General features: G+C 42.5%; 1 protein-coding gene across 5 annotated transcripts in view; it reads right to left on the bottom strand.

Annotated features, from left to right (window-relative positions):
* Positions 1–7041: 7041 nt before the first annotated feature.
* Positions 7042–12297, bottom strand: part of mpp2b (membrane palmitoylated protein 2b) — a 42286-nt gene continuing 37030 nt past the window's right edge. For all 5 annotated transcript variants that reach the window (XM_024386740.2, XM_024386741.2, XM_024386743.2 and 2 more), the window contains 5 exons: positions 10543–10611; positions 10167–10328; positions 9098–9300; positions 8556–8684; positions 7042–8146 (listed from right to left, as the gene is read on the bottom strand). In XM_024386740.2, coding sequence (XP_024242508.1) covers positions 7970–8146; positions 8556–8684; positions 9098–9300; positions 10167–10328; positions 10543–10611 — 740 coding nt within the window. In that variant the 3' untranslated portion in view covers positions 7042–7969. The remainder of the gene's footprint in view (positions 8147–8555; positions 8685–9097; positions 9301–10166; positions 10329–10542; positions 10612–12297) is intronic.

Below are 12297 nucleotides of genomic sequence, written 5' to 3'. Positions count from 1 at the left end.
TACCACAGATTGCCGCTGAGGTTTTTGTGCAACCCAGCTTCAAGCCAACGTTCTTTGTGTGTTCCTCCCGAGTTTCCATTCGCTCAGGAAGTGTTGTAGTTCAGATGAAAAGAGTGCAAGTATAAAACAACTCCATGTAAATCATGTCAAAATGGCGCACAGTAAGTGTATCTTATTTTGGAGTGATATAAAAGTAGAGTTTCGGAGGTTTCCAAAATGGCATTGCACACAATGATTATTAACAGTCAGACAAAGCATCAGGACTGTTGTACACATTGGCAGCGCTGTGGTCAATGGTTCGAATGAGAACCCAATGGCTGTATGGCCTTCTCGAGAGCAAGCTTAGTTCTGACTCCTCCAGCCCAAGAAGCTTACTGTATACTCCTTTCAGTTGTGCTGACCAAACAATGACATGCAAAAATAAAAATACAAATGGCTGCCCAAACAAAAGTATTTACACAAACTAACTTAGAGAAAGGCCCCACCGTGCCATGAGGCTGCTGTCCACCTAAAATCAAATTGTATTTGTAACAAATGCTTTGTAAACAACAGGCGTAAACTAACAGTGAAATGCTTACTTACGGACCCTTCCCAACAATGCAGAGAGAAAAATATACTAAAAATAATAACACAAGGAATAAATACATAATTATTAAGGATAACTTGGCTATAGACAAGGTACCAGTACTGAGTCGACTAGGCAAAAGTATAGATAATAAACAGTAGCAGCAGTGTTTGTTATGAGTCAAAAGAGTTAGATAGTTAGCTACACAGATTATCTGCATCTACAGTGCCTTGCGAAAGTATTCGGCCCCCTTGAACTTTGCGACCTTTTGCCACATTTCAGGCTTCAAACATAAAGATATAAAACTGAATTTTTTTGTGAAGAATCAACAACAAGTGGGACACAATCATGAAGTGGAACGACATTTATTGGATATTTAAAACTTTTTTAACAAATCAAAAACTGAAAAATTGGGCGTGCAAAATTATTCAGCCCCCTTAAGTTAATACTTTGTAGCGCCACCTTTTGCTGCGATTACAGCTGTAAGTCGCTTGGGGTATGTCTCTATCAGTTTTGCACATCGAGAGACTGAATTTTTTTCCCATTCCTCCTTGCAAAACAGCTTGAGCTCAGTGAGGTTGGATGGAGAGCATTTGTGAACAGCAGTTTTCAGTTCTTTCCACAGATTCTCGATTGGATTCAGGTCTGGACTTTGACTTGGCCATTCTAACACCTGGATATGTTTATTTTTGAACCATTCCATTGTAGATTTTGCTTTATGTTTTGGATCATTGTCTTGTTGGAAGACAAATCTCCATCCCAGTCTCAGGTCTTTTGCAGACTCCATCAGGGTTTCTTCCAGAATGGTCCTGTATTTGGCTCCATCCATCTTCCCATCAATTTTAACCATCTTCCCTGTCCCTGCTGAAGAAAAGCAGGCCCAAACCATGATGCTGCCACCACCATGTTTGACAGTGGGGATGGTGTATTCAGGGTGATGAGCTGTGTTGCTTTTACGCCAAACATAACATTTTGCATTGTTGCCAAAAAGTTCAATTTTGGTTTCATCTGACCAGAGCACCTTCTTCCACATGTTTGGTGTGTCTCCCAGGTGGCTTGTGGCAAACTTTAAACAACACTTTTTATGGATATCTTTAAGAAATGGCTTTCTTCTTGCCACTCTTCCATAAAGGCCAGATTTGTGCAATATACGACTGATTGTTGTCCTATGGACAGAGTCTCCCACCTCAGCTGTAGATCTCTGCAGTTCATCCAGAGTGATCATGGGCCTCTTGGCTGCATCTCTGATCAGTCTTCTCCTTGTATGAGCTGAAAGTTTAGAGAAAAGTTTAGGCCAGGTCTTGGTAGATTTGCAGTGGTCTGATACTCCTTCCATTTCAATATTATCGCTTGCACAGTGCTCCTTGGGATGTTTAAAGCTTGGGAAATCTTTTTGTATCCAAATCCGGCTTTAAACTTCTTCACAACAGTATCTCGGACCTGCCTGGTGTGTTCCTTGTTCTTCATGATGCTCTCTGCGCTTTTAACGGACCTCTGAGACTATCACATTGCAGGTGCATTTATACGGAGACTTGATTACACACAGGTGGATTGTATTTATCATCATTAGTCATTTAGGTCAACATTGGATCATTCAGAGATCCGTAAACACACCGGCCACCGGTCAATCAATCCCTATACCAGTCTGCTGTTCCCACATGCTTCAAGAGGGCCACCATTGTTCCTGTTCCCAAGAAAGCTAAGGTAACTGAGCTAAACGACTACCGCCCCGTAGCACTCACATCCGTCATCATGAAGTGCTTTGAGAGACTAGTCAAGGACCATATCACCTCCACCCTACCTGACACCCTAGACCCACTCCAATTTGCTTACCGCCCAAATAGGTCCACAGACGATGCAATCTCAACCACACTGCACACTGCCCTAACCCATCTGGACAAGAGGAATACCTATGTGAGAATGCTGTTCATCGACTACAGCTCGGCATTCAACACCATAGTACCCTCCAAGCTCGTCATCAAGCTCGAGACCCTGGGTCTCGACCCCGCCCTGTGCAACTGGGTACTGGACTTCCTGACGGGCCGCCCCCAGGTGGTGAGGGTAGGCAACAACATCTCCTCCCCGCTGATCCTCAACACTGGGGCCCCACAAGGGTGCGTTCTGAGCCCTCTCCTGTACTCCCTGTTCACCCACGACTGCGTGGCCACGCACGCCTCCAACTCAATCATCAAGTTTGCGGACGACACAACAGTGGTAGGCTTGATTACCAACAACGACGAGACGGCCTACAGGGAGGAGGTGAGGGCCCTCGGAGTGTGGTGTCAGGAAAATAACCTCACACTCAACGTCAACAAAACTAAGGAGATGATTGTGGACTTCAGGAAACAGCAGAGGGAACACCCCCCCATCCACATCGATGGAACAGTAGTGGAGAGGGTAGCAAGTTTTAAGTTCCTCGGCATACACATCACAGACAAACTGAATTGGTCCACTCACACAGACAGCATCGTGAGGAAGGCGCAGCAGCGCCTCTTCAACCTCAGGAGGCTGAAGAAATTCGGCTTGTCACCAAAAGCACTCACAAACTTCTACAGATCCACAATCGAGAGCATCCTGGCGGGCTGTATCACCGCCTGGTATGGCAACTGCACCGCCCTCAACCGTAAGGCTCTCCAGAGGGTAGTGAGGTCTGCACAACGCATCACCGGGGGCAAACTACCTGCCCTCCAGGCCATAAAGATCATCAAGGACATCAACCACCCGAGCCACTGCCTGTTCACCCCACTGTCATCCAGAAGGCGAAGTCAGTACAGGTGCATCAAAGCTGGGACCGAGAGACTGAAAAACAGCTTCTATCTCAAGGCCATCAGACTGTTAAACAGCCACCACTAACATTGAGTGGCTACTGCCAACACACTGTCAATGACACTGACTCTACTCCAGCCACTTTAATAATGGGAATTGATGGGAAATGATGTAAATATATCACTAGCCACTTTAAACAATGCTACCTTATATAATGTTACTTACCCTACATTATTCATCTCATATGCATACGTAGATACTGTACTCTATATCATCGACTGCATCCTTATGTAATACATGTATCACTAGCCACTTTAACTATGCCACTTGGTTTACATACTCATCTCATATGTATATACTGTACTCGATATCATCTACTGTATCTTGCCTATGCTGCTCTGTACCATCACTCATTCATATATCCTTATGTACATATTCTTTATCCCCTTACACTGTGTATAAGACAGTAGTTTTTTGGAATTGTTAGTTAGATTACTTGTTCGTTATTACTGCATTGTCGGAACTAGAAGCACAAGCATTTCGCTACACTCGCATTAACATCTGCTAACCATGTGTATGTGACAAATAAAATTTTATTTGATTTGATTTGAGATCCTCACTGAACTTCTGGAGAGAGTTTGCTGCACTGAAAGTAAAGGGGCTGAATAATTTTGCACGCCCAATTTTTCAGTTTTTGATTTGTTAAAAAGTTTGAAATATCCAATAAATGTCGTTCCACTTCATGATTGTGTCCCACTTGTTGTTGATTCTTCACAAAAAAATACAGTTTTATATCTTTATGTTTGAAGCCTGAAATGTGGCAAAAGGTCGCAAAGTTCAAGGGGGCCGAATACTTTCGCAAGGCACTGTATTTGGTTAACTATGTAGTAGTGTTATGGCTCGGGGGTAGAAGCTGATTAGGGTGGCTGGAGTCTTTGACAATTTTTAGGGCCTTCCTCTGACACAGCCAGTGATGTACTGGTCCATACGCACTACCCTCCGTAGCGACTTGCGTTCGCATGCCAAGCAGGTGCCATGCCAAGCTGTGATGCAGCCAGTCAAGATGCTGTCAATGCTGCAGCTGTAGCACTTTTTGAGGATCTGAGGGCCCATGCCAAAACATCTCAGCCTCCTGAGGGGGGAAGAGGCATTATCGTGCCGCCTTCACGACTGCATTGGTGTGTGGAACATGTTAAATACTTAGTGATGTGGACACCCAGGAAGTTGAAGCTCTCGACCCGCTCCGCTACATCCCCTTCGATGTGGATGGGTGCTCGGCCCTCTGTTTCCTGTAGTCCACCTTCAGCTCCTTTTCCTGCTAACGTTGAGGGAGAGGTTGCTGTCCTGACACCACACTGGCAGTTCACTGACCTACTCTTTATAGGCGGTCTCATTACTGCAGGTGATCAGGCCTACCGCTGTCGTGTCGTCATCAAACTTAATGAAGGTGTTGGAGTCGTGCGTGGCCACACAGTCATGGGTGAACGGGGAGTACAGGAGGGGACTAAGACCATACGTTGAGGGGCCCCCGTGTTGAGGGATGATGTGGCGGTTGTGTTGTTGCCTACCCTCACCACCTAGGGGTAGCCTGTCAGAAAGTCCAGGGTTGAGTTGCAGAGGAAGGTGTTCAGTCTCAGGGTTCTGAGCTTAGTGATGAGCTTGGTGGGCACTATGGTGTTGAACCCTGAACTGTAGTCAATGAACAGCATTTTCATGTAGGTGTTCCACTTGTCCAGGTGGGAGAGGACAGTGTGGAGTGCAATAGAGATTTCTTCATCTGTGGGTCTGTTGGGGCGGTAACTCTACCTACATGTACATATTACCTCAATTACCCTGACTAACCGGTGCCCCCGCACATTAACTCTGTACCGGTACCCCCTGTATATAGCCTCGCTTGTTATTTTACTGCTGCTATTTATTTGTTACTTTTTTACTTTTTGTTTATTTGTATTTTTTTAGGTATCTATTTTTTACTTTACAAAATCTTAAAACTTCTTAAAGCATTGTTGGTTAAGGGCTTGTCAGTAAGCATTTCTACACCTGTTGTATCAAATAACATTTCATTTGATTACCGACACCACCTAGAGATGGAGTGTGGATGAGTAGTGTCCCAAACCAGCCCCTCGCCCCGTCCTACTCGCTCGGTGGGCCCTCCCTTGTACCTTCTTCACTGAAGAAACTCAAAGGGTGACTTCCAGAGTGGCAAGCGGATCAAATACAGCCAACTTTGGAACACACTGGTGACTTGAATGATGCAATTCATGTTCCATATTTCAATAATAAAACAAGTATGAAATTCAAAGGAACATATCCCCCCCTGTCCTTTTACAAGATGTGAACGTCAGTAACAGTTAAACGTTTAATTTCAGTGTCAAGCCTCGAAATCAGACACAAACAAATGCACGTGACATTATGTTTAATTATGTTGCATGAAATTGCGCAAATTCCAAACATATTGCAGTGCATGTTGGGATAGCACTTCGCCTGGAGCCTCCAGCCTTGCTGGCTCGGTCGAAGTGGCTATCGGAGGTTCGAATTAGCACCGACACCCTCAGCTTTGGGACACTTGTGTATGTGGCAGAGGTGTGCGTGAGCGCCCAAATGGTGCGCCGGGGGGCTGATTTGGGATTCAGCCTGCCTGTGCACCTAACTACTAACTAAACTTAACTAATCTCCATTTGTAAGACAAGGAAGAACATTTAGAATTAAATCTACCTTAAGCCATGAGGACGAGGCAATGTTCTACAAGATATTTCATCTTTAATATTTTTCTATGAAATTCAGAATTACAATCTTGTGTAGCTGCCCCACTACCTCAACACTGTAGTATAGTAATCCAGAGCACTAAAGTTTTCTTTATATATAACCTTTGTTACAGTACAATATTTACGAAATTCTGAGATAAAATCACTGGAATTATACATATATTTTTTTTTAATCATAAGGAAAGGGATAACATACAGTAATCATGCTGTAGCATGTGAAAAATAGATAACATTTCAACCTATAACTAGTGTACAGTAAGTATATCCTTGGCCTCTGTACCATGTTAAGGCAAAGTAAGCATGTTGGAAGCCACTTATTTTTTATACATACAGTAACAGTCAAAAGTTTGGACACACCTACTCATTCAAGGGGTTTTCTTTATTTGTACTATTTTATACATTGTAGAATAATAGTGAAGACATACACACTATAAAATAACACATATGGAATCATATAGTAACCAAAAAAGTGTTAAACAAATCCAAATATATTTTAGATTCTTCAAAGTAGCTATTTTAGACAAACTATTTCATAATTTTGAAGTAGAAAGTAATTATACAATGTAGAAAATAGTCAAAATAAAGAAAAACCTTGAAATTAGTAGGTGTGTCCAAACTTTTGACTGGTACTATATATATATATATATATATATATATCCTGTATAATCAACATTGAAAATAAACAAAATATGTCCATCAAAACAAACATTCTACTCAGAAAGAGTCAGACACTATAAGTAACAGACACTATAGTCCACATGAAGTAAAACGAACAAGTGCGCAGAGTAATCAAACAATTACACCGTTTCAATTAAACATAGTTTCAATCATCTAAAACATTTCTTAGGGGCCTAAATTCACACTTAGCGATTGTGGTCACATCTGTGCTAAAAAGATCACCAACTGAATATTTCCAACATCTCGCACATTAAACAAATTTTAAAAAAAACACACATTTGATTTTTTTTTTTTAAACATGGTAACAAAGAACAAAGAAATTTAAGATGACATTAAAATATTCAATTCTCAGAGTGAGAAAATAGAGCGTATTGACATGTATGCATTGTTGATTGCTTGTGTGTTTGTCTTTGTGTGAGTGGGTATGCATTCATGCGTGAATTGGTGTATTCGTCTCAGATCATGTATTGCTATGCTAGCTTTTTTTCAACAAAGAGAACATAAATAAGAATAAGTACAGTAACATCAGGACAACTGTCAAATATTTACAATCGTACGCTCATATGACAAAATACACCGAATTTTATATAAAGAATAGTGTGACAGTTGGTAGCTTTGTATTCTAAATCGGCCACGAAACGAAACACTCAATGTAAACATTGCACTACATAGTTTTTGTAAGATTTGGGAAGGCTAAACATTTTCAGGGAACTCCTGGTAGTATAACAATATCCATTATACTCCAAGACCGCCAGCACAGTATTTGCAAAATATATAAGCCTACTTCAACATATATAATATACTGTCACTCGTATCACTCACACACTACGCACTGTACCTCAAATCCCCTCTAAAGCCTCCTCAACAAATACCAATATATATTTGGTTATTTGTTTATTTTTTACATCTTTTTTTAAACAAAAATTGCAGTTTGACATCATGTCTGCGGAGTATATAATTTGTGCAAAAGCCTACCATGAGGCAGACCCCTTGCACTGGAACATCGGGATTGGCCCCTTACAACAGACCTCCAACCAATAACGTCACAAGCTGTGGAGGGAAGCTCCACCCCTTTACAATTTACTTTCTCCTGATTGGTCCCTCTCTACCTGCGGCCTGTACCAACTCCTCAGGCCTTTGATGCCTATTCTGACCTCCTCATGATGACATCCTGACCTCTAGCTCTGACCGGCCTTTAGAAGACCCAGCTGACAGGAACCCACTGCTGCTCTGCGCCTAGTCTCTCCAGTGCCATCTTCAGGCCGCAGAAGGCCCCCTCCAGGCTGTCGTTGATGATGTTCAGGTCAAAGTAATGTCCGTAGGCCCGCTGGATCCTTTCGCTCTCATCCACTGTCCTCTTCAGCTCTGAGTCCTGCATAGGAGCAACAACAGGGGGATGATAGTGGTTATCATGGACAACTATGACTTGTTTGCATGTGAACAATTGGGCCCGTTCAAAAAGCATCTCAGAGTAGACGTGCTGATCTAAGATAAGATCCTCCCTATCCATCACAATCTTATTCATTGTGGTCTAAAAGGTCAAACTGATCCCATGGCATGACCCGAGAAGGTAACAAGGGAGGACGTAAACACTGAGACTGGTTGTACACGGTCAGAAATGAATTGCCGTGAATGGGAATATTAAAGATGATGAAATGCTAGGATTAATGCATTATGAACATACCAGTGCTACATTTTACCATGTGTCTAACACCAATGTCTGCTAACAGTAACAGGACCAATGATGTAGCTGTGATACAACTATCCAGTCTGGGACTCACCGTTAACTGTTTGGTCATCACTCCGGCTTCTTTGGCAGACTTATTCATGGCTTTGAGGACCTCGTAATCTGGAGCCTCAATAAACACCACGTAGGGAAGGAACTCTGACGTCCGCAGAACCTTAAGTGCCTGTAGCGTGGAATGAAATCGTTGAAAAGTGGCTGTAGCAGTATATTATTATTAACCCGGCTAATGACGTAACGAGCTACTGAAATTGGCCACGAATCACTTGAAAATGTGTCTCATTGAAGGAATCCACTCCTTCCGTTTCATCTCTGTAATTCAAACTCTCGCTTTGGTTAAACAATAAGAACATTATATCATAGCCCTATTACTTTACTATGTGCCGAAGTTTGGCATAGTGGTAATGTAGCCAACAATCTAAAAATAAAACAATATGAATGGGGGGAACGAATTCAGTTCTCCTTTAAATGAAAAAAAAAAGGTCCAAATCAACCTCTTCCCTGGACATTGATACCCCCCAAAAAATGTATAGAGGATGATATCTGAATGAATATAGATGCCCAGATGCTATAGTCTACCTGTGGGTTGACATCCAGGATGCAGATCTTGCCAGAGTCCACCACCTCGTGGATGGAGTTGATCTTGGTGCCATAGAGGTTCCCGTCATACTCGCCGTGCTCCAGGAAGCGCCCGTTCTTAATGTCCAAATCCATCTCACTGCGAGTCATGAACGAGTACATCTGTGCATCCTTCTCATCCACCTTGGGTTTCCTTGAGGTAACTGTTGATCAGTGGTGGAAAAAGTACCCCATTTTCATACTTGAGTAAAAGTAAAGATACCTTAATAGAAAAAGTAAAAGTGAGTCACCCAGTAAAATTCTACTTGAGTAAAAGCCTAAAAGTATTTGGTTTTTACATATACTTAAGTATCAAAAGTAAATTTAATTGCTAAAATATACTTAATTATCAAAAGTAAAAGTACGAATAACAAAACAAATCCTTATATTAAGCAAACCAGACGGCACAATTTTCTTATTTTTGAAATTGAAGGATAGCCAGGGATACACTGGCTATTGTTTACAACACTCAGACATCATTTACAAAAAAAAAAACATTTGTGTTTAGTAAGTCTGCCAGATCAGAGGCTGTAGGGATGACCAGGAATGTTCTCTTGACAATTTTCTGTCCTGCTAAGCATTCAAAATGTTAAGAGTACTTTTGGATGTCAGGGAAAATGTATGGAGTAAAAAGTACATTATTTTTCTTTAGGTATGTAGTGAAGTAAAAGTTGTCAAAAAATAGTAGTAAAGTAAAGTACAGATACCCCCCAAAAATACTTAAGTAGTACTTTAAAGTATTTTTTACTTAAGTACTTTACACCACTGCTGGTGATAAATACAGATTGATGGTTGTTGTTTGGTCATGTACATTAAGGTATAGCAACTGACAAATACAGTGCTGAACAACGCACACAGAATCACAAAATGTAGTTTTTGTAACTCACACAAAGTAAAGGTATTTTGTATTTTTAAATTGTTTATGTTTTTTGTATACTTTTCTAACATGGCATTGTTTACAGAATACCAGAGTACATCAAAGTGTCAGTGTTTCGTAGCTCTGTCAGTGTTGAATGTTAGTACTACTCACAGGGGATGGTGGTCCCATAGCGCAGGGGGTCTGACACCAACAGTTTGTTCTTCAGACTACGGCGGCCCACTCCCTGTGCTCCAATCAGAACCAACGTCTTCCGACGGAACGGGGAAACCTTGGCCACCTCCTCGTAGATCCTCAGCTCATGCCGATCAAACTCTGAACAATCAACATATTCATATCATATATCCGCATTACTAACGGTATTACTTTACCTAGTCGAATTCATGCTGCACCTACTCAATCTAGCATACTGCATTGACAACAGTTTACACGTTTGTATAATAATGTTTACAACAAGTAAAGACTACATTCGCCGCAGTTTCAAACAATGTTACGTTCACAAATGGTCATGTTGGTACAAAAAACGCACCTGCATTTTTGGTCGTTAGATACATCATCTTTTTCTTCTTCTTCCCGCCCATTCCAGAACAAAGAGGACCTGTGAAAAGCAACACACAGAATGTTCGGTCTTCATTCAGTACTTCTCAGCCCACTTCAATTGAATCTTTATCAATTTAATGAACAGCGCCTGCCAGTCAGGGTCTGTTGCCTTTTAGAGTGAGTGTTGCTGTTCTGAATCGTAAATCAGGTCTGCTGAGGGTGCAATAGGTAGCATGTACCACTAGATGGCAGTATGCCTCTGCATTACAGTAAGGATGACACTCCATTTTATTACAACAGTACAACTGGGAATCACTGTTACTGCCCAGTCGTCTCCTCAGTATTGGCCGGCAGGTGGATTTTGAGGACGTTTGTTTGAAGCGGGGACAACAATGGGCATGACATAACCTTTTGATGTTTGTTTCATGAAAAGAAATACGACTTTGATATCGACGCAGTGGATCAATATGTTGATGGGATGCATTAAAAGAGCTGGCCATTTGACAATGATCACTTCTGATTTTTAAATATGGCTCAATCACATTAAAATCCTAAACTGCATGCTGGTTCCAATGGCTTAGTCGGTAGCACCATGGCAACGCCACTGTTGTGTGTTTGATTCATACATTCAATACAAGTAGCTTAGGTTAGGCATTTTCTATACACTGCTCCAAAAAAATAAAGGGAACACTAAGATAACACATCCTAGATCTGAATGAATGAAATATTCTTATTAAATACTTTTTTCTTTACATGGTTGAATGTGCTGACAACAAAATCACACACAAATTATCAATGGAAATCAAATTTATCAACCCATGGAGGTCTGGATTTGGAGTCACACTCAAAATTAAAGTGGAAAACCACACTACAGGCTGATCCAACTTTGATGTAATGTCTTTAAAACAAGTCAAAATGAGGCTCAGTAGTGTGTGTGGCCTCCACGTGCCTGTATGAACTCCCTACAACGCCTGGGCATGCTCCTGATGAGGTGGCGGATGATCTCCTGAGGGATCTCCTCCCAGACCTGGACTAAAGCATCCGCCAACTCCTGGACAGTCTGTGGTGCAACGTGGCGTTGGTGGATGGAGCGAGACATGATGTCCCAGATGTGCTCAATTGGATTCAGGTCTGGGGAACGGGTGGGCCAATCCATAGCATCAATGCCTTCCTCTCATGCCACATGAGGTCTAGCATTGTCTTGCATTAGGAGGAACCCAGGGCCAACCCCACCATCATATGGTCTCACAAGGGGCCTGAGGATCTCATCTCGGTACCTAATGGCAGTCAGGCTACCTCTGGCGAGCACATGGAGTGCTGTGCTCCCCTAAAGAAATGCAACCCCACACGATGACTGACCCACCGCCAAACAGGTCATGCTAGAGGATGTTGCAGGCAGCAGAACGTTCTCCACGGCGTCTCCAGACTGTCACGTCTGTCACATGTGCTCAGTGTGAACCTGCTTTCATCTGTGAAGAGCAGAGGGCGCCAGTGGCGAATTTGCCAATCTTGGTGTTCTCTGGCAAATGCCAAACGTCCTGCACGGTGTTGGGCTGTAAGCACAACCCCCACCTGTGGACGTCGGGCCATCATACCACCCTCATGGAGTCTGTTTCTGACCGTTTGAGCAGACACATGCACATTTGTGGCCTGCTGGAGGTCATTTTGCAGGGCTCTGGCAGTGCTCCTCCTTGCACAAAGGCGGAGGTAGCGGTCCTGCTGCTGGGTTGTTGCCCTCCTACGG

The sequence above is a fragment of the Oncorhynchus tshawytscha genome, linkage group LG24 (assembly GCF_018296145.1).
Source record: "Oncorhynchus tshawytscha isolate Ot180627B linkage group LG24, Otsh_v2.0, whole genome shotgun sequence".
Taxonomy (NCBI): Eukaryota; Metazoa; Chordata; class Actinopteri; order Salmoniformes; family Salmonidae; genus Oncorhynchus; species Oncorhynchus tshawytscha.
The sequence above is the reverse complement of the archived record's forward strand: the minus strand, read 5'-3'. Positions and strand labels throughout refer to the sequence as shown.